Source organism: Nanorana parkeri, unplaced genomic scaffold (assembly GCF_000935625.1).
Source record: "Nanorana parkeri isolate BGI_ZX_2015 unplaced genomic scaffold, ASM93562v1 scaffold32, whole genome shotgun sequence".
Classification (NCBI taxonomy): Eukaryota; Metazoa; Chordata; class Amphibia; order Anura; family Dicroglossidae; genus Nanorana; species Nanorana parkeri.
This window is the reverse complement of record NW_017306300.1, coordinates 1,631,147-1,653,914: the sequence shown is the minus strand read 5'-3', so window position 1 is coordinate 1,653,914 and position 22,768 is coordinate 1,631,147. Positions and strand designations below refer to the sequence as shown.

General features: G+C 38.6%; 1 protein-coding gene across 1 annotated transcript in view; it reads left to right on the top strand.

Moving 5' to 3' along the window:
- Window positions 1-22,768, top strand: part of PCDH15 (protocadherin related 15) — a 553,205-nt gene that overhangs the window by 261,290 nt on the left and 269,147 nt on the right. Inside the window, exon 16 of the mRNA XM_018568452.1 lies at window positions 3,893-4,117. Coding sequence (XP_018423954.1) covers window positions 3,893-4,117 — 225 coding nt within the window. The remainder of the gene's footprint in view (window positions 1-3,892; window positions 4,118-22,768) is intronic.

The window sequence follows — 22,768 nt, the reverse complement described above, 5'->3', positions numbered from 1 at the left end:
CAGTGTTGCCTGACAAAGTAATTCTCGGTCATACGTTCACAGCAATGGAGACTGAAAAAGGGCTTTGTATTTAAGGGGGTTTAACAAGCCAGTATTGAAGTGATTAATATACAGTCACTATTTTTTTTTAATACTGTCATAGTTTCTCATATGGCTTTTTATTACTTTTCCCAGAAGTTTTCCCAGAGCTTGTGGTATAATGTTAGGCTTTTTCATTATTTAAATATATACTTTTAAAGAGTTCTCAGGCCAAGGAAACGTTTTATTATTAATATAACACTGAGACTGCTCATGTGGCGATAATGAAGGCATTTCCCCCAACTTAGCAGTCAGCAACTTAGCAGTTTGCAAAAGGGCATTTAAAAGCCTATATCAATGTCTTCAAAGTAGAGAAGGGTAAGCATCTTCAATTGAAAATTGCTAAAACCCTTTCAAAGTGTATACATTATTGAAAGGGCGTTGATTTTTCTTTGCCACTTTTTATTTTGTGCAAATCTATGCTTTACAATTGCATGCTTTGTCATTGAGTAAAATACTTTATGATTTTACTCAATGTGATATTTATGATATAAATATATCATATTTATTGTGATATTTATTGCTTTTGTTCCTGAACACATTATTTGTGTTTGTAGTAATGCAATTATTCATAGGTGAATTGAAAAGAGCATGTTTTGCATACAAAACAATGGTAATGATACCTTGGCTTGTGTATACTACAGTTGTGTAAATATGGTAGGCTTGGACAATGATCACTTGAACCTGTTCTGAAAGACAAGATGCTTTAATCTTTTATACACTCTGTTAATATGAAATGCTGAATTGAAGTTTGAAAAAAAGTCTGAGGAGACTAAAAAGAGTGTATTCACTACAGGTTAATGGCATTAGAGGATATATATACAATAGTGTTTGAAACTTAGGAGCATTCACCATGTATAGAATAAAACCTACCATGCACCAATCAACACTAGCTCTACCAGGTGAGGAAAGCCTAAAGGAGTTATTGAATGGGAACTTAGGGTCCTATATGGCTTAATAAAAACTTGACGATAGTGCAAAGGAGCAGTCAGTGTAATTTACAGACACTCCCTTTTTTTGGTCATAGTTACTTTGTGCATCATGTTTAGAACAGAACAGTTTCGTCACAAGGCTGGTGCGGGGGGTGCAGCCTGCACCCGGGTGCCACCATTGGAGGGGTGACGCCAAAATTACTGACTCATTTTGGTATTGCCCCCTATGAGAAGTTGGGCACTCGGTCACGGACCAAGAGCCCTACAGTGTCAGGAGAGGACCCGGTGGCATACCTCATCCTGCCGGGTGAACGTCCCCTCCTCTCTCTGCCGGCGTCCATAACCAAGATGACCACCAGCAGGCATCAATAAGACTACCGCGCATGTGCGACGACATAATTGCGCATGCGTGCGGCAATGTCACACGCATGCACAATGACGTCACAGCGGGATGTCACCCGGTCTCTACTTCGGGTGTCACCCAGCCTCTGGATGCCCTGGAACAGAAATATTGAAATTTGGAAGCTGGGGAGCGCTTACAAAAATTAGTAATATACTTCAGCTGCCCATTTGAGATGGCTTGCTCGCTGGGGAAGTCATCACAAACAAGATTAGTTTTTCTTTTTTTTTTGATAGTTTGGATAGTATGGGAAGGGGTTCAAATTACTGTCTGGATCTTCATAGTGAAGACCTCACCCTGTGTTCTGTCCTAGTGACATCCTGCCACACCTTATATTTCCTACTGGAAACACAGATAGCAATAAAAACTAGATAAAATATCTAGCCCTGTCCACTCTTCTATAAAACTGTGTTTTATTGCTGTTTTTATCCCTATTCAAGAGATGTTTCCTGTTTCCCCCTCTTCCAGTACCAGTTAGACAAGAAGTAATAGGAAATTCCTCAATGGTGACAAAAACATTGAAGTGACACTAAACTTGGGAATTCAATCTTAAAAATGCATTCAAGTATCCTATTAAAAATGTAGCTTATTTGTATATCACTCAGCTGTAGATCCTCAAATCATCTCTGAATTGGTGCTGACACTGTCCTTCCTTCTGGAGGGTGGCTACTTTTGTCCCCCATGGTCCCTGTGTGTGTTTTAGCCACTGCTTGAAGATCGCTCCTGTGATGGTCCACAATCTCAAAACAAATTAGTAAACTAAATGTGTGAATATAGTCCATTAAGGGAGCGAGCTTAGAGTGGTGGCTACTTTACAACATACACAGGCACCATGGGGAACAAAAGTAGCCACCCTCCAGAAGGAAGGACAGTGTCGGCACCAATTCAGAGATTATTTAAGTATCCATAGTTTAGGTACTTGAATGCAATTTCTAAGATGTAACTCCTGATTTTAGTGTCACTTTAAAATAAGCAGCAAAAGCTTTACAGGAGTTATAACCCTTCTGCATTCAACCCCAAATTAAAAAAAATATATATTTTGGCTGGCTATAGGCTTTACCTACAGATTTAACTTGCTTTCAGCTAAGCTGACTCTGAAGACAGATACACATGGACCATTGTCAGCTATTTTCAAGGAGCTGTTTATCCCATTCATTGATTCCCTACTATTCACAGTCAGTTGATAAATAACATTCAATGACATGCTGATGAGAGATGATGTTAAGAACCAAGAGAAACATTTAGATGGTGAGAAAGCTCTGATGATTCTAATTCCCTAATATGGCATAGTTGTTGGTCATCAAAGTTGAACATATGGATTGTGCAAAGAATAACATCTGTAGCTTTATTATAGCATACATCATTTACACAAGTGCGTAATGTGGATTATGTGGCCAGACTTTCTACCTCACCAAGACAACTTAAAAACAAATGTAATTTATACCAAAGTGTTTATTAACAATGTTACTATTAGCAGACTGGTCCTAAAATGTCCATATTTAGACCATCAAACAATAAAAGTACATTAGTAGCTAACCATCCTTCTAGCAATAATGTAGCCTCAAATAACACCACTGTAAAAAAAAAAAAAAAAAAAAGCTTTCTTTTTTTTCAGTTTTGTGTAGTGACAAAGTTAATACAACAGTTAAAGATCAATTCTAATCAAGTTGAGAGATTGCAAAAGGCAAGCTTACTGTGAAAGTGACAGAAATTTCAGATAAATATCTGCTGAACTGTTTATATTTTCTACTAATCAATGCATTAAAATGGCCCATAACAAAGAGAAAAACAACTGTAAACCTTCAAACCCGTTTTAGAGACTTTTCAGAAACTCAATACATATATTTCTATGGTTCAATTATTCTTGCCCTTCAACCTGCTTTATTCACCAGCTTTGTCTGCTTTGATTTTAATATTGATCTGTTTATTGTGTTTCAGGCAAAGGATGCTGATCTTGGTGCTAATATTACATATCGGATAAGATCGCAGGAAGTTTTGCAGCTGTTTACAATGAACTCATCAACGGGAGAGCTATCTCTGTTAAAACCTCTTGACTTTGAATCATTCACAGGAAAGGAGGCAGTGTATTTTAACAAAAATATAACCCTAAAAAAAACCAATGAAAAAAAAAAAAAAAAAAAAGCTTTCTTTCTTTTCAGATTTGTGTAGTGACAAAGTTAATACAACAGTTAAAGATCAATTCTAATCAAGTTGAGAGATTGCAAAAGGCAAGCTTACTGTGAAAGTGACAGAAATTTCAGATAAATATCTGCTGAACTGTTTATATTTTCTACTAATCAATGCATTAAAATGGCCCATAACAAAGAGAAAAACAACTGTAAACCTTCAAACCCGTTTTAGAGACTTTTCAGAAACTCAATACATATATTTCTATGGTTCAATTATTCTTGCCCTTCAACCTGCTTTATTCACCAGCTTTGTCTGCTTTGATTTTAATATTGATCTGTTTATTGTGTTTCAGGCAAAGGATGCTGATCTTGGTGCTAATATTACATATCGGATAAGATCGCAGGAAGTTTTGCAGCTGTTTACAATGAACTCATCAACGGGAGAGCTATCTCTGTTAAAACCTCTTGACTTTGAATCATTCACAGGAAAGGAGGCAGTGTATGTCTTTCTTGTTGAGGCTTTTGATGCCGCAGGAAGCATGCCCCCTGGAATTGCTACTGTAACAGTTAGAGTAAAGGTAAGGAAATAGTCTTTTGATATGCATAGATTATCTATATAAAATTACATGGGTTAACTTAACTGTCCTCAGAAAAACTACATAGAGAGAAGTCATTTAGCTCAATTACTAAATAAAGTAGAAATATCAGCTTTCTCTTTGAGCCCACTCCTTCCCTTTCCTTCATCTAATTAGTACAAAGTAGCTGGGAAAATGTTGCTTGAAGTGCATACAATATACTCTCAATTACTCTTATGGACCCACCAATAGCAAAATATGGCGGTGGAAAAGACTCTCCAACTGTTCATCCTTTTTATAAAAAGGGCATAAGCTGCACATACGTATGATGTAATGATGAAATTAAACAGTCTTTTCCACCGCCATGTGTTACTATAGTACCTGTATATGCTTGAGATAATGATACACAATGAGTATACCACCACCACACATTATTATAGTAAATTATGGTGGTGGGATAGACTCTTCCACCACAGGTTCTAATTACATCATAAGCACACATGGCTCTGCTTCTCCACTGTGCATTTATTAACAATTACCGTATATGCTGGCGTGGAAGACGGGTTTTTAGACCCAAAAACACTGCCCGAAAATCGGGGGTCATCTTATACGCCTGGTATACTTCTTTTTATTCAAATTGACAATTTTTATTGAGTTTTATAAACAGACAGTACAGAAGTGACCAAAGTCATGAAACAATGAGTAAGAGGTCATGCGGCCCAAATCCTAATCCCAAAGTATACATTGTGTAGCAAGCAACAGTGCACCGTTAAACCCACTGCAGTGTTAGGCCTCCAACAAGAGGAAATATATGTAACCCTCATAGAATGTAATTACCCTGGCTAACAGGCATTGCCTCTCATGTAAAGAAAAATAACAAAATAAACAATACAATTCGGAGGTATACATCCCTTTCCCGCACCATACCTATGGTCAGCAGTATAACAGGTTAGAGGGTGAGTGCAATACTGTAATCCTGAAAAGAGCTCGGTCTGATCGCCTGGTATACTTCTGATACATGCAGTATACTGCGCTGAGCCAATCACGGCAGGCTTTGTATCCATTAATACAAAGCCTGTATTAATGAATATAAAGCCTGCCGTGATTTGCTCAGCGCTGAGCCAATCACGGCAGGCTTTGTATTAATGAATACAAATCCTGTATTAATGAATGCAAAGCCTGCCGTGATTGGCTCAGCACGATATACTGTATGTAGCTGGAGGACGGAACCCGGAAGATGAAGGACGCTGCGGGGTTCATGGAAAAGGTAAGAGACTGTAATCCCGAGTGTGGCTCGGGGTTACCGCTTATGGTACTGAAAATTAACCCCGAGCCACACTCGGGACTACCGCCATGGAGGTTAGTGGGTGCATTTAAACATTATTTGGGGCTATACTCGTCTTATACGACGAGTATAGACCAAAACCTATATTTTAACACAAAAAGTAGGGGGTCATCTTATACGCCGAGTCGTCTTATATGCCAGCAAATACAGTATGCCATGAGAGAGTTTTTCCCACTGCCGCAATTCCCCAAACTTTTCCTGCTCCCCCACTTGCGTAACATGTTAGACTAAATGAACCAGTAGGTCTATTTAAAACTTAGAATGACTAACTTTCATTGATAGCAAGGAAGCCCTAAATGTATATTTCTTTGCTATTGCCGTCCAAATGTGTTAAGTAACTCCACATATATATGTTAGAGTTACCCATTCCCAAAGTAACTTGGGTGGCATCAAATGAAAAAAAAAATGCACATTTTAGAGATTTGAGATTTTTTCCCCACAAATATTTACAAACATATGGCCTGGTTTAATAAGTGGTATCACCTCTTTTGTTCCCTTGCAGCTATGTACTGGTCAATCTGTCCGGCAGTCCTCCAACCATTCACTGACAATTCCCCAAGAGTGGCTCCTTGTTAAAAAAGGTATTTTAAGTTCTGGTTTTCCAACCCCTTCTAATGTCTCCTTGTCAAGTACTGGCGTGGATCTCTCCTTCTCCTTCGGTCACCTGATCACTCGCCGCCCGGAATGGCGGCGTTCACCTAATGGAAAAAATTGAAGGAGACAAAGAGGATGCTATCTAATAGTGCAGTAACACAAATATTTATTTAATAAAAGAACTCAAATGCACTTACGGAAACAACGAACAAAATCAAGCTTTTGAGCGTTAGCAGCACTCAGCTAAGAGAGATGAAGGCAGGTTTTTCTTTGACATGTTTCGTTCAATTACTTTCTCAAAAAGGAATCCTGTCTTCAGCTCCCACTAGTAATTTATTTAAAAACTATCCAATCTCTGTCTGTCAATTACAATCAACAACATCGATTACACCTGATCAAAATTTCCACATTCTGGTACAGAATAAGCTCCAATTGGGCTATATCAACCTCCCCACACAGAAGAAAATATAATTATTGTTGCCTATTGATTTATATTTAGTCCTTCTATTTTAACATGCTAGATATAGTGTTGTTTTAAAACTATTAAGTCTGTTAATGGAGAACTTTATATCGTAAACCTCCCCACACAGAAGAAAATAGAATTATAGGTATTGGTGTGTAATGTCTATATGCGCACACCAAATACATTTGACTTATTCGATTTAATACATTGGATACACTTGTGGAATTCCAGCACAGTAGAGCTATGCATTACTAAAAGGCACAAGCTCCTACAGTTATACATTATACATTTATCGTTATCTCCTATTGGGATATAGCCCAATTGGAGCTTATTCTGTACCAGAATGTGGAGATTTCGACCAGGTGTAATCGATGTTGTTGATTGTAATTGACAGACAGAGATTGGATAGTTTTTAAATAAATTACTAGTGGGAGCTAAAGACGGGATTCCTTTTTGAGAAAGTCATTGAACGAAACATGTCAAAGGAAAACCTGCCTTCATCTCTCTTAGCTGAGTGCTGTTAACGCTCAAAAGCTCGATTTTGTTCGTTGTTTCCGTAAGTGCATTTGAGTTCTTTTATGAAATAAATATTTGTGTTACTGCACTATTAGATAGCCTCCTCTTTGTCTCCATCAATTTTTTCCCTGTGGGACACCATTAGGTGAACGCCGCTATTCCGGGTGGCGAGTGATCAGGTGACCAAAGGAGAAGGAGAGATCCACGCCGGTACTTGACAAGGAGACATTAGAAGGGGTTGAAAAAAACAGAACTTAAAAGACCTTTTTAACAAGGAGCCCCTCTTGGGGAATTGTCAGTGAATGGTTGGAGGACTGCCGGACAGATTGACCAAGTGTCACTGAGAGAGGGAAGTTGCCCTTTCTTAAGTGCTGTTCGTTGGATATGCATGTAATGATACATGCCCCTTGAAATGTCAGTTTCTTTGCTGTTATTATTTTAGAGTTTTGATTTATTTGCACGTTTTTTTTTGTTTTTTTTAAGGAGTATTGGAGGGCCATCACAGAGCCCCTCCTTCCTTCTCAAAGTTTGTTCACAGCTTGAATTAATATCACGGTTTAAATGTAAGTTTTCTGTGTTGTTTTACTACACCGTTAGCCAGAGGTTCGCATTTTTGAGATATACATGCCGAACCAATGAGGTTGATCACTGGCATTAATTCTGAAGGTTCCAGTGTTGATTTGTATTATTTTTATTATGTTTGTGTGTTGAACCTTCTAGTCATATGTAAATAATCCACTAGCATCATTTTTTTCAGACGGATTGTCGTAATTTTACACAGATTTGTTTATTAACACTTTAGTGTGTAGTTGGTTCACATAGACCGAGCGCAACATATTTGCTTTACATTTGTTCACCTATACACATTGTTGCGGCTGGTCCAATCAGGTAGTTAGGCACGCATTCCCAGCGCAGTGATCTCTCTGATATTTTGTTATATCAACTTTACTGGTGGAGAATCTTCAAAATGTATACACTACCATGGAATGACTGTAGATACGACTGTTTATAAAATATTCTTCAATCTCTTTTTTTTACCAGGCATACACAGTGCTTTGCTAGTTGATGCATGACAACAAACAATGCACAGCCAACAAAGAGATGCAATACTGCTTTTCACCATTTTCCATGTTATTTAAATTCACTTATATCTGCATACAAATAACAAGGGCTCAAATACTATAATGCACCTAAATTGGCCATACAAGAGCAAGTAGCTTTCTCGGGATGCCTTTTAGGGAACCAAAGACAAAGTATCAAAACAGCGGTTTGCACTATTTTATGTGTATATTTAAATGGAATCTACACATAAAAACAAAAATATAATATATTGCAGCTTACTAGTCCTTAGATGAGATGACTGCATTCTTCTTTTTTTAGGTTTTGTTTCCTCTATTTTCACCTGGAAATCCTGTGAATAACACACTTTCTGTCCTGGGCTTACTCATCCACTGTTTTTAATGGTAGCCACCCTGACTAGAATTCAAACATTTAAACTGTCAATGGTGGCATATACATCTAAAGCGGAAATAACCAGCACTCCTTAAGCACTATGTAGTAAAAGCAGAGGTGTTATTTGGAGGTATATATTTTGAGTAAATCTATGTGGAAGCCACACTGCCACATTCTGCTTTAGATTTATATGGTGCCACCTTTGGCCACATACCCAACTACACTGATTTTGGGTGATAGTGTGGAACAGGATATTAAGTGTTAGTTACTTTGGTTGTGACTGTCACCATCTCCACCAAAATATTTATGCTACCCTCTCCTGGGACACTCAGACACCGTGCTGAATTCCTTTGTTGACTGGCTGGTAAGTGTGCTGGAAATGTTCACCTTGCCCTGAAAAAAGCTAGTTAATGATTGTTGGGACACACTGGAGGTCTTCAGCTGTCTGTGTGCTGTGCTAGACTTTTAGTGTGTATCTACACCTTTATGGAGGGTTACCTCCAGGCATACCTACCTTTAATATTTTTATTGCTGTGCATGTCCCAATTTGGACACTTTGTTAGATTAGGGACAACACTGTACAGAGTGGCCTTGATGGGGCATTGAGGCTTCAACATAGATTTGTTGCAGATATATGCTACTAACACCTCTGCTTCTATTACATAGGGTTTAAAGAGTGCTGGCTATTTCTGCTTTAGACTTCAAACAGGTCTGTCTTCTCCATTGCGTGTGGAGTGATAGTTTATAAATAAAAATATTGCCCTCATTAGGAAGGGTTTACACCACTTTCTGTCCATGTTGTACATCTGGAAATTAGGAAATCTCCTCAACAGTCTTACAGACACAGCAGTTAGGTTGATTTACAAAAGAAGTAGAGCATGTTCACTTTGCAAGGTGAGTTTTACTTAGCTTAATAAGTGAGATGAAGTTAAGTGAAAATGTACTTTGCAAAGAATGCCCAATCATTATTGCGCATGGAAATTTTTTAAAAAGGTGATTTTTACTGGCACGTGGTTGCTTGATTAAAATCAGCACAAATTAATTCTATTTGCTCAGCAAAGTGAGGTTAAGCTGTGTTGTCTATAATCATCCAATTATGTGGGAGCAGAAATACTGTTTTTTTTTCCTTGCACATGATTGATTATGTTTTTCAAAGGACATTTTCATGTATCTTTACCTTATTCACTAAGCTAAATAAAAACTCACTTTGCAAAGTGAACATGTATTACTCATTTAGAATACCTTTTTTCTGTGTTTCTTCTAGCATACATGTTCATTCTGTCAGTGTTGATAATTTTTTTGATACTGGTAGAATGTGTATTTATCAGTGGCTGCATCTGAGCTACATGAACCACTACAAAAACCCCTAAATGTCCAATGGTAGTAGGGCGATTTACTTTCCAAGCAATTTGCTTTATTGAAGTCACACTGTGCTGGTTTGATCTATTATGGAGAGTCAGATAAACAACAATTTTGATCTGTATATTAAATTAAACATTGCAGAAGTACAGGTACCTAAGGTTACAAATCATTTCCCTGATAGAAAGTCTAGGTTTAAAATGAAAGCATTGTATTGGTGAGAAGAAGATATATCAAATAGTGTTGGGCTCGATGTTCAAACCGAACGTGGACGTCGGCAGTTTGTGTGTTCGGCGAGCACACAAACTGTCAGGGTGTTCAACGGTCTGTTCGCCCGCCGAGCATCCCGAACAAGGCACTGTGTCTACTGAGCCCTGATTGGCTAAAGCCTTGCACCTGACCAAATGTTTATATGTTACTGGCATTTGTCAAAATGCCATTATGCGGCCGGTGTTCGTCACGAGTGACGAGTATTGAGTATTATTTCTATTTATTTTTTATTGTTCTATTTTTTTTTTGTCCAGCCGTTGTCGTCGTGGACAACGCTGGACATCGTGATTGACCCTGGATTGACCCCATCGGCATGGGGACAAGGTGCATTTCCAGGGGCGACCCTGGAAAAGCACCCTCCCAGTGCCGAGGGCATGTGGCCTGGTATGGGAGGGAGGGGGGAAGAATGCTCGTCACCCCCTTTCTGGCCCTGCCAGGCCTATGCTTGGATCAAGGGTCTGGTATGGAATTTTAGGGGGTGGGATTCCTCCTTTAAATTCCTACTAGACCTTAAGGGTCTATGACTTTGGGGGGGAACCCCACACACTTTTTTTTATGGGGCCGCTTCTAAATATTCATACCAGACATTAAGGGTCTGGTATGGCCTTTAGGAGGAATTACACGCTTTTTTTTTTAGAGGGGTCCCTCCTAACATTCCTACCAGACCTAAAGGGTCTGGTATTGTTTGGGAGGTGGAACTGCACACTTTAAAAAAAAGTAATTTTTTTCTTTAAAAATGTTGGTTTTGCTGCAGCAGGTTCTATACATCATATTGATTTGCCACTTAACAGGCAGGGTAAGGGAACTCCCCAAGTACGATATGTAAAGGAATTTTTAATTTTTATTGTTACCCTTTAAGTCATGTTAAAATCACTGCTCCTTTAAAAATGTTAACATTTAAAAGTTTTTTTCCATTGATTCATGTCCCCCAGGGCAGTACCCAGATCCCCATACCCTTATTATGGCCAATAACTTGCATATAAGCCCTCTTAAAGGGGACATATGTTTTTTAAAGTTCTACCCCCATAGACTTGCATTGAGTTCTAAGTTCGAATTACAACCTTTTCCATGTTAGAAAGTTCGAATTAGAACACGTGGATGTTCGGCTCATCGCTAGTATCAAACAACTGATTTACTTTTGTACTGCTGTAAACAGGTGGAATGTTATTTCTCCAGCAACAGTCGGTGCTGCTAAACTTTGTGGAACAGCACTTCTTCCACTGCAAACTAAGGAGTCTACTCACGAATCAGCCGCAGGATCTAGCCGTAGCTTCGGCCGATTCTTCGGCTAGCTTCGGCCCCAGGCTGCTGTACGGGCTATTCAGCATAGCCCGTACAGCTCCCGAACTTGGCCGAGCGGCTCAGTCGAGTCGAAGGCATATGCCTTGGCTCGGCTGGGCCCCACTGAAAGCCGAAGAAGGCCGAGCGGTCACTGATCTTACGGCTGGCTCCTGCCACTTGCAGAGAGATCAGCGCCCCTGGTTACCAGCTAACCAGGGACACTGATCTCCAGACAGCAAACTCTCCCGAGCGCTCTGGCAGTCTCCCGGCCGCCAAGGAGAGATACACTGCTTTCTTTTTTGATTCTGACACGGAGCGGTGTCACAATAGAAAAAAAATAAATACATTTTGGCCATAGGAATGCATTGCTAGATTCCTATTGGCTATTTCAATTTGCAATAGCCAATAGCAAACTAGCATTGCACCCGCCCTCTACTGCAGTTCTCCATCAGGTCCACCACTACTTATTGACAGCAGCAGAGGGCGGGTACAATAGCTAGTTTGCTATTGGCTATTGCAAATGGAAATAGCCAATAGGAATCTAGCAATGCATTCCTATGGCCAAAAATTGTTATTTTTTTCTATTCTGACACGGCTCTGTGTCAGAATAAAAAAAAAGAAAAAGCAGTGTTTCTCTCCTTGACGGCCGGGAGCGGGAGACTCCCGGAGCGCCCGGGAGAGTTTTTTTCTTTCTTTTTTTTTGACAGCAGCAGAACCGCCGGCCAATAGAAAACTGTTGGGTTGAGCGCTAGCTGTCATTGCTAGCTCCGCACAATTGTTTTCTATTTATTTTTTTCTACTTTTTAAACTATTTTTCTGTTCTGCTTGGTACCACAGAGGGACCGAGCAGAACAGCCGAGGCGCTCAGCGGCATTCGGCTATTCACTCACTGCTGTTCGGCATCTATAAGAATAGACCGAACAGCAGCGAGTAGCCTGCCGGAGGTTCGGCTTAGCCGATCCAGATGTTGGATCGGCTGAGTCGAACTCCTTCTGCACTTCGGGTCGGCCGAACATGCTGAGCATGTTTGCCCGACTCGAAGCCACCCGATGTACGGCTGATTTCAGCCGATATACGGCTGAAATCAGCCGTACCAGCCTGAAGTGAATAGCCGAACAGCGTTCGGCTCACTTTGCTTTAGGTCGGTCATTCACTCGGCTGCCTACGGCAGCTTAGTGAATAGACCCCTAAGTCTGATCAGGTAAGAGCTCAAACCAGCTAATCAATACATTCCAGCAAAATCAGCACTTCTAAAAATTATAACAGTTGACAAATTTCTTGTTTAGTCAGATTTCAAAGTATAACTCCAACCAAAACGCCTTTTCTTTGTAGCATGAACAGGGGTTAAAACCTGTGTCATATTTTTATTGCTGTCTATGTCCTCATTTGGGAATGTTTCCCCTCACTATTTTCCCAATTACCTCTAACTAATTGTAAGTTTTCCCAAGCCTGGCAAAGATAGCAATGAGAACTTGACACTAAATTTCCCCATTCCATCACAGAAGATAAAGATTTTTGGCTAAAGTTTCACTTAAATGCACTGCTGGGTGTTACTATTTTCCTGCAGTAAACAGAAGGTATAGTAAGCAGAATATGGACAAAGTTAAAACACTTCTGTAAACATGTTACAAAACCCCTTTAGCTTAATATATATAATTTATAATAAACACTATCAAAACACTTAAACAGTTCAACATTTAAAGGAAAACTACTGGGTAAGCCATTTCAATGTCACATGTTGCATGTTGGCTCTATTGATCGGGAAGTGATCGAAAACACGATGCTGATCCGCTCATTCCCAATCATATACCTGCAGAGAGCAGTGACTGTCAGTCACAGCTCCACGCAAGGATTCCCCCCTCCCCATCTCCGATCCTCCAGTGGTGACTGGAAGGACAGTTGGGGGAGGGGGCAGGCACAGCTGGCTCTTCCTCTAGAGAAGCAGAGCCAGCCATCAATTAGCCAGCTGGATGGATCTCAACAGTATTGTCAGGATCCGTCCCAGCTGTGGCACTCTCAGCATATAGTGTGAAATAGCCCGCTATATGCTGAGTTTTGAGTCACAGGAGGACAGAATATATGTCCTCCCATGACCCTGAAGAGAACTATGGAAAAAATGTTTCCCCATAGTTCTCCTTTAAAGCACACCCAAGAAAATGTATACTAAAGAAAATATCACAGCATATAAAAATGATGCAAGAGATTAAATTGAAAAGCGTTGCTGGAATGACACATCTATTATATTTATTTATCCAGACAACAGCAGATAATTCAGCATTCACAAAGAGTTAACAAGTTATTATATAGCTCTTTTTCTTAGATATGGGGAAGATACAATGATTTTCTTGGCTGAAAAGTAGATACAGATTTCCTTATCATTATATTGCATCATTACGGTTGTAACAAGGAAATGTCATGTAGTGTCAAGCCTTACAGGAGCCAGAACTCACGCTATGTTCTAACTTCTTGCTGCTTTCTTGTTCAGAAAGTGTTTTAATACTATTGATAAGCTGCAGGGAAAAAATAAAGAGAAACTAGAATGGAATCAAAAGGAATGTCACAATTATATGCAGAATAGGTTTGAAAGCATATTTCAATTATGGCTTGCACATTACATACTTTCTTAGTTTTTTTTTATTATAATATTTGCTTTCACTGAATTGCAACAACACATTTATTTTACAACCTTTGTGGATTTTGCCAAAAGGTAGAGTGTATGGTTGCTGTGACTTTTGCAGTATTGGATTATAGAGTTACTGTATATTAGCAGTTATGTAAGATAATGATGTATGATCATTCTTGTAATTCCACTTCTATTGCCTGAAGTGGAGTCAACAGTTTTTTAGAGTTAACAAAACTCTATGATCTGGGAAGTAGTGGCAGAGCATAGCTTGCAAAAAATTGCATGAACTGCAAGAGCTCTAAAATAATTTATACCATGCATGGCAGACTGGTGTTGTTGGGCCCTATGCAGCCCTTTCATTTCCTCTTCGCAGCGCTCAGTATTTAAAGAATTGACATTGAACAGGTAATTTGCTATTCTCCAGTTGCTAAAGCTACTCCTCCTTATGTCATTTTTAAGCTCAATATTTCAGGAATGAAATCTCTCTCTCTCTCTCTCTCTCTCTCTCTCTCTCTCTCTCTCTCTCCCTCCCCACACAGTATATATATCTGGTGTAGACAAGAGCAGCAGCTACCCAGTTCCTAATGATGCACTGCAAATTTAACAGTTATTATACCCATCTTTCATATTGAAATGACAGCTGCAAAGAAAAGCAACAGTACTAAGTTTAATAAATATTAAATATAGCACAGGAACTAAACATTATTGGTTTTTAACCATAGTACAACTGATTGCGGGTCTGGTCCCCTGTCCACTCTAGACTCAATCACAAATGTAACACCTGTTTCTACACCACTCCTCAGGTGAAAAGAACATCATTCCTTACCAAATGTAACCTGTGTATCATATAAAAATTAGTGGTTCAAAAAGCGAAACTAAAAAAACAGGTACAAATCCTACTTTAAATTCTTTCCACATGTCAAAATACAGTGCTTAAATACTTGCCCTTATGTCTCCAAGGTACTCTTTAATCCCTTTACTGTATCAAAGTAGCTAAAGATATCCTGTTATATCATTACAATTGTGTCTGTTATTCCATTTGATTAGAAGCAGCACCAATAGACCGTTTGATCATAAAAATGTTTGCCAGGTTGTTCATGACTGCCTGAGGAAAAGGCTTGTGATGTCTTAAACTTATGAAAAATTGCAATTTTAAGTTAATTTAAAATTGTCTACAGCAAATCAATAATCAATTAACAATTGACTAATCAAACTCCTTGTATTCACTTGCTGTAAAAGTGCAGTAATCTCTTCTTGTGTTCACATCTATTAAGATTCAGCACATTACAGTATTATGTATTTTACCCTGTCATGCCGAATATGATGTTTATATGCATTCAAATGTTCTCGGATCCTAAGGAAAGTTCCCATCTTTCAAGACTTACCTTTAAATGTACTTGTGCAGTGAACTGATTCATGGTTAGCAGAGCCTATAAATCATTCATATCTTGTGTTTTTCAAATCAGCTTTCAAATTAGCTTTTTTGATCTGGGGAATATCATACAATTCATGAATCCAGACAACAAAATCACATGATTATCCACAGATCAGAAAGCAAACTATATGCATATGAAAATGTACAATTCACTGGAATAAATCTACATAGTTTGCCATTTTGACAATCAAATTCAGCTTTTATTCATTATTATTAAATGGTCACCAGTCTAATGGATAGAACTTGAGTTATTAAAGTACATGGTTGATTGTGTCTGTAAAAGATATGCATTCTACATTAGCACTAGCCTGCAGTAACTTACTCCTATAATTTTGCTACCTGTTTTTGTTTTTGGTGTAGGTAGGCAGACTATGTTTTTTTGTGTGCCCATTCTATTTTCTGGCAGATATGAAGTACTACAGTGTGGCCATAACATAGTTCAGCACTGATATCATTTTGCACTAAATTCACATTTGGTGCAGTGCACATTGCCTGAGAAAATATATCTATACTCTTCATCAAAGCTTTTGAACACTTTTCCGGTTTTCTGCTCTGGTTGTACTTGTACTTTCACCCATTCATTCCATCCATTGTTCCTGATAATGATTCACACTGGGCTCCAGATAATGTTGTTTGCTTACATTCACCCTTCATTTCTAAATGATTCTTCAGTTGTGTCTTGCAATGTGTGACTGTTAGTTGGTACACTTGTTTATTTGGTGCAGTGCATGTTTGTATGTAAATGCATGTGTAACTGCATACACAATTGCGTATCAAAGACAATAGGAGTGTTTTCTTCCTGCACATTAAAGACCACTGATTATACTATATCCATCCGATCCTGCATTTTGTGGGCAGTTTTACACGTAGTTAACTGCAATAACAATGTACAGCTGGGAAGAGGAGCTATGTGAGTCTGTACCAGCATTATAGAATACTGCAATGTCAGTAGCATTCATTGCTGATGTTACAGTTTCATTATCCATTATTCAGTTAGTTTGTTTACTTAGGCGCTGCCAAATTATTCCCTGCAAAATGTTAGAATGGCCATCCAAGACCGGTTCTTTATTGTTCATAATCACTGTTCCCTGAGAGTGTTATTATTTGTCCCATTCTCTGCTATAGTCACTTTTGCTGGATAGCTCGGCCTGCATGTCAATGTGGGTAAAAAATATAAATATTGGAAATGCATTTTTATTCATATACTGACTGCCACCGTTGCATATTAGAGCAACCCTTACTTTATTAATGTTTACAGAAACCAACAATATACATGAGCTATTCAGCTGATAAACAACTTATTGGTACATGATCAGTAAACAAAAAGTCTGCTCCAGTCTGTCCTGTAAGAAAGACATTGCCCTATTGTCTTACACACAACATAGAGAAAGTGAAGCCAGGCTGCGAATAACAGCTTTCACGTCACATACATTTCAGCCCTTCCTGCCAAAGTTATGGATCACCGATTCTCGTATATACCAGCACATGTTTTGTGGAAAGAGGGAGTATGTTCAAACAGCTACGTGGGCCAATTATGATCACTGATTATATCATTCATTCAGGAATATGTTTTTGGTGAGGGGATAAAATATGAAGAGGCCCCTCAACAGATAACTCAGATGGTCCCTGGGGACAAAGAGAAGGCAACTATTAAAAACCTTCTTTAGCTCTGTGTATACAAAGAAAAATGGTGAAGTTCAAGCATAAATCAGGAATAGTATAGTTATAGCCTCAAATAAACCACAATGGCTCAAATTTTTAGGGTTCAGAAACAGACAAAATACAGGTACATAAAGCACCTCAGCCAGATGGATTTCACCCATGTATCCTCAAATAGTTCAGCTCTTTTATTCTAACTAGTAATAGGCTCCCAGTTGAGTCCAAACACATGTTTGGACCGATTTTGCTTGTATGGCAAGTGGCTGAACTAAATTGATATTTGGCTGAGCTGAACCTCTGGCTATAGTGAGAAGTAAAACATTTAGTGGAAGCATTACTACCAGAGATTCACACTGACGGATGAATGTAAAGAAAGGGGCACAGATGGTGGCTGACAAGTAAAAAAAAATATATCAGACCCTTATCCAAGGATGCAGCCTGGCAAGCCAACAGGAAAGGGAAAAACATGCACCCAGCCTCTCCTGAACCATATCAGGCCACATGCCCTCAACATGGGGAGGGTACCTTGCCAAGGTCTTGGTGAGAACAAGGGCCTCTTCCCACAACCCTGGCTCAGTGGCCATAGGCCCACACCTATGTGAATGAGTTAGGGATAGGGATACATGATAGCCTTACTCATTCACAATTAAAACTGTAAATTGTAAATAAAGTCATCACACACTTTGAGAAGTCTTTATTTAAAAAAAAAAACAAAGTTCCACAATGTAAATCCATTATCAATTACATCGTCTAGCAATTCATATCCTCATCAATTACAAAGAAAGACACTCATTGACCAACCAAAACAAACAACGTAATTGGCCAAATGTAGACTTGACTATTGTTTACATTCTGCTGTGGGGCCTGAAATCTGACATTTGGCGCAAGTCTATATTCACGTGTTGGACAGACATGTTGGTGTGTTTATTCTTTCAGCAGGTAGGTAAGCATCATTCATTGTGATTGACAAGGATATGCTTTGCTGGTCAGGGACAATAGATTGGCCCTTGTTCTCATCAATATGGGGACAAGGTGCTTTCCCCTGGCAGGGAATGGTTGAGGGGAAAGGGGGAACACTGGCAGCTTCAAAGCTTGGATAAGTGTCTAGAATGGATTTTATTTTGGAGGGACACCTTTTGTTTTTTTGGGAGGCATTCACTCTGAAAATTGATACCAGATTCTAAGGTCTGAAACCCAGTAACGCGTAAAGTAGGAAATAATTAAACTCCCAGTCAGGTTTATTATTTCTTTATTTGTGTCCCATTGAGGAGATTTGTCCTTCACTTGAGGAGATTTTGTATTCACTTCCTGTCCCAGTGACACGCACAGAAGAAATTCTCTGCAAAGGGAGTGGAAATCCCCTCTAAGTCAACTGTCCCTATCACTATTATTCCCAATGTAAGATTTCCTCCCACCACTTGCTACAGCAACAACCATAAAAATATGGATTTTCCATCACTTTCTGTCCTGATGAGCAAGGTCACCAGGACAAATGGAAAGGTTTCATCTCCCCAGTGGGGACAAGCATGCAGCAATAAAGACCTGTCAGTTTTTCAAACCATTCCTCACTCTATCCAAAACTAAAAAAGAAAAAGCATTGGCTATAGAAAAACATTGAAATATTGCTTTATTCAATCAAGTGATTTTTGATGACACCTTAACACTATTACATGTTTGTTTTGCCATATTTGTATCATTGTATTTTATATACAGATTTGTAGATTGTGTTTATCAGGCAGTTCTAATCAGTCACCTTCTGAACAAATACTTATATTAACGTTTAATGGCCAAGATGTATACAAAGTTTTAAGAAGTTCCAAAGTTACTTAAAAATATATAAAATAAAAGATTAATAATTGTTTTTCATGTACTTGCTCGTGCAAATATAAAGCAAACTCATCTAATCCTTGACAAAATATATTGTTTCCTAATAAGATATTGCATTAAAAATTAGGCAGTGTGCCTTTGTGATATCCATCAGTTAAACATATTTATGCCTTTAATGATGGCTAATGGACCCACAGTTCTGTCATTATGACAAAAAGAAAACAATATCATCATCATTTATCTAAGTATTGACTAAAGACTTTTAGTGCTAATTACATTTTTTTCATTTGTGCTGGTAGCTTGTGCTTTTAATTAATGCATTTTTATCAGTGTTTAAAGATGTATGTATGTATGCATATAGGCTTTGGTATATGTTGTCATCTCTTTAAACCCAATTCTGATTAAAAGGGAATTGATTCAGTTGTAAAGGTAATTACATAAAATAACAGACACCGTTTTATTGCCAATATATATATTTGATTGATTATCCAATTATGTTGTCCCTTTACAACTAGTGTATTGCCTTCTTACAGAAGTTATTTTCAATAGATAATACCCTGATGCACTTTTTTGATAAATTAAGTGTTTGTAACCTAAAAGTGGTAATTAGAGAATAAACAGTGTGTATTTCCCACCCCCTAGTGGATGGTGTACAGCCTTAATTAAGTTGCCATAATGTGGTGGATAACTTGCTTAATATTAAAAATTTACTAGCTGGCTAGCTGTAAAAAATATATTTACATACAGAGACAAACAACCTCAGTGATGGCAGGACATTGTCATAGATAGGGAAAATGTGTAGTTCAGATTCTGGCAGTTTTTATGGTAAAATATTGACTTCAGTTTGCGGCATATTAATATCATTAAGAGGTCACAGGTGTTTAAAGTGGAGGAGGGACTGATGAGGCACATCCAATTCAGGCACAAAATGTTATAGCTTGGCACACCATGTGACCATGTGACATCATAGTGACAGCATGGTAAAAGTAACACAAAATTGTTCCAAAAATAGATGCCTGTGTTTATTCCACAGTCACAGTAGATGTAACTATGTTGATAAATCTCCAACAATTTCCTGTAAATACAGCTGTGGACAAACTTGTTGGCACCCTTTCACAAAAGAAGAATATCCCACAATTCCCATTGTTTATTAAATCAATTTATCATCCATCATTTATTATTCCATATTTAATTTAAAAAAACAGACTTTGCTTTTGAGTTTTGATTCAACAGAATATTTTATTTAATAAAATGAATGATAATGGCATGTGCAAAAACGATGGGGCCCGTAACCAAATATTTTTACATCAGGTGATTTGTTGAGCTCTAAACTAGACTTCTGCACTTACCAACAGGTAGTTTGGCCCACTCTTTCTGAGAAAACTGCTCCAGCTTTCACCAGTTTGAATGGTGGCTTTTCTAGAGTGCATGTTTCAGCTATTTTCATAGATGTTTAATAGGATGTCAGAATAATAATGTTTTGTTCTAAGCCATTCTTGTTTGTTTATAGCTGTATGTTTTTGGTCATGGGGTCCTGTCACATAACTTTTTAACACTGGGCAGTAAATTCCACTTCAGAATTCCTTGATAAACTTGAAGTTTCATTGTGCCCTGCACAGATTTAAAGCGCTCCATTGCAAACACAGCAAAGCAGCCCCAAAACATAACTGAGCCTCCTCCATGTTTGACAGCAGGTACAGTGTTCCTTTCTTTGAAAGCTTCAGTTTTCATCTGTGAACATAGAGCTGATGTGCCAAGCTAATTAGCTCCAGTTTTGTCTAATCTGTCAAAATGTTTTACTTTCAACAGTGAAGTCCTCCTGAATGCACACCATACATCAATAGACCATATCAAGTGAGTGCTATGGTGAAATGGTGGATGGTGCCATCACAGCAGACTTTAAATATGATATATTATCACCGGAACACTATAGTGAAAGGTAAAGGTTGGACATTTATTCAAGATATTTCAAGACTGCTGGGAGCCTCATTCTCAGACAGTAGTGGTCACTACCGCCTGAGGAAGAGGCCACTAGTGGCCTCAAAATTATGCTTCTAATGCTTGATGAATAAACATCCTACCATTACCTTTCAGTATAGTGTGCTGGTAAAATAGATGTTAGATGTTGCAATCAGACACTAATATACCTTGGAGTTCAGATTGAACCTCTTTGGAAGTTTTCCTCAGGCTCCTTGTCTACCATTCACACTAGCCTTCTGTTCCATCTGTGGTATATTTTAACTCTTGATGCCCATCCAGGAAGGTTGGCAACACTCCCATCAGACCTTAAACGTCTTCATGAAATATGCAACTGTAGCTCAGAGGAACAGCAAGCTACTTGGATATGGTCTTAAACCTTTACCTTTAACATTCTGGTCTATCATTTTCTTTCTGATCGCCTTCACTAAAGCCAAATAGGCTTCTCACTATGCAAGGGAATTTCTTCTTAGCTTAGTAAATGTGGTAAAAAATAATTTTGCAAAGAATACCCAATCATGTGCAAGGAAAAGGAAAACAAAAGTGTTTTTGCCTGCATGTGCTTGGATGATGGATGTCACCAAAGCTTCACCTCATTCATGGAACTAAGGGAATATTTCCTTGCAGAGCACAAATTCCCTTATAATTTGAACCACTTATTTGCCTCTAGGAACTCGACCCCACTGTGTTTTAAAACATGTAGTATGTCAGCAGTAGCAGATCCCATTATTTTTTTTCTGACAAGTTCATTCTAATCACATTCTAATCACCAGAATGGTCATCTGAAGATATGAATCTTTGTGAAAAGAAATGATGCTGAGTTTTAACAGACTCTGTCAACAATTTTCTATTTAGTCAACCCCCGTGCGTCCAAAAAGTAGCCACAAAGTTAAATGTACCTGGTCTCTGATATTGGTTTGAATTGCTATATGCATTTATTTTGAAATTCTTTCCTGCACAGCCTATGTCACAGCTGAAAGTAAACTAATGTTAATATATATATATATATATCCAGGTGCACTTGAGCATTAACCTATTCATTAGAAGAATATTTTGTGCCTTTGTGAACATTTAAATAGTTTGACTTATTTCAACAAATTACAGAACAAAATGTTTACACATGATGCAGCAGTGTTAATGTCTTTAATCTGACAGTGGTGTTATGCTATATAATTTTGTGGTATTTATAAAACAAGAGCACCACCTAGAAATAGGCATGTTTTTAGCCTAAGCTATTTTTATAACCACCCCCCTGAGAACTATAAAACATTTCACAGGTGTTTTGCATATCATATGCTTTAATTACATTTCAAATGGCCAGGTGCCTAAAGTATGTTCATATTTATCCCTAGAAAAATTGAGGATTCAAGTCCTGTGTGACGGCGCTCTCCTAAGGGATGGGGTTTTTTTAGGTTCTGACTTTCTCAGAACTTTTAGTTGAGTGGGGGCTGTGTGGAGGAGGATGGTGTTGACCGGGGTGTCCACTTGGTAAGGGTGCAAAACAGAAAAAAACAAAGTCTGAGGCGCAACTGCCCTTGGAGTTGAATAGGTGAGGGTATAGCAGGGGTTAAATGGGCTAGGGCATGCAGGTTAAATGCTGCCCGAGAAGCAGTTTCGTAGATATTTTTCCCTCCGCAATGTAATCAATATCAGGGGTGGAGGGAGAACTAAAAACAGAAAACAAAAGAGGTGCACATGAAAAAGGATGCAAGTTGAACGGTGTGTGGTGCATATATCAACTCACCGCAAGGTTCTTGGGAAAGTGTAGTCATTGACGACGGGGTTCCTGTTGGAGGCAGCGTCCGGCGGTCTCTTCTGGGACTGGGTGCAGGGACTTCAGATGCCGGGTGAGG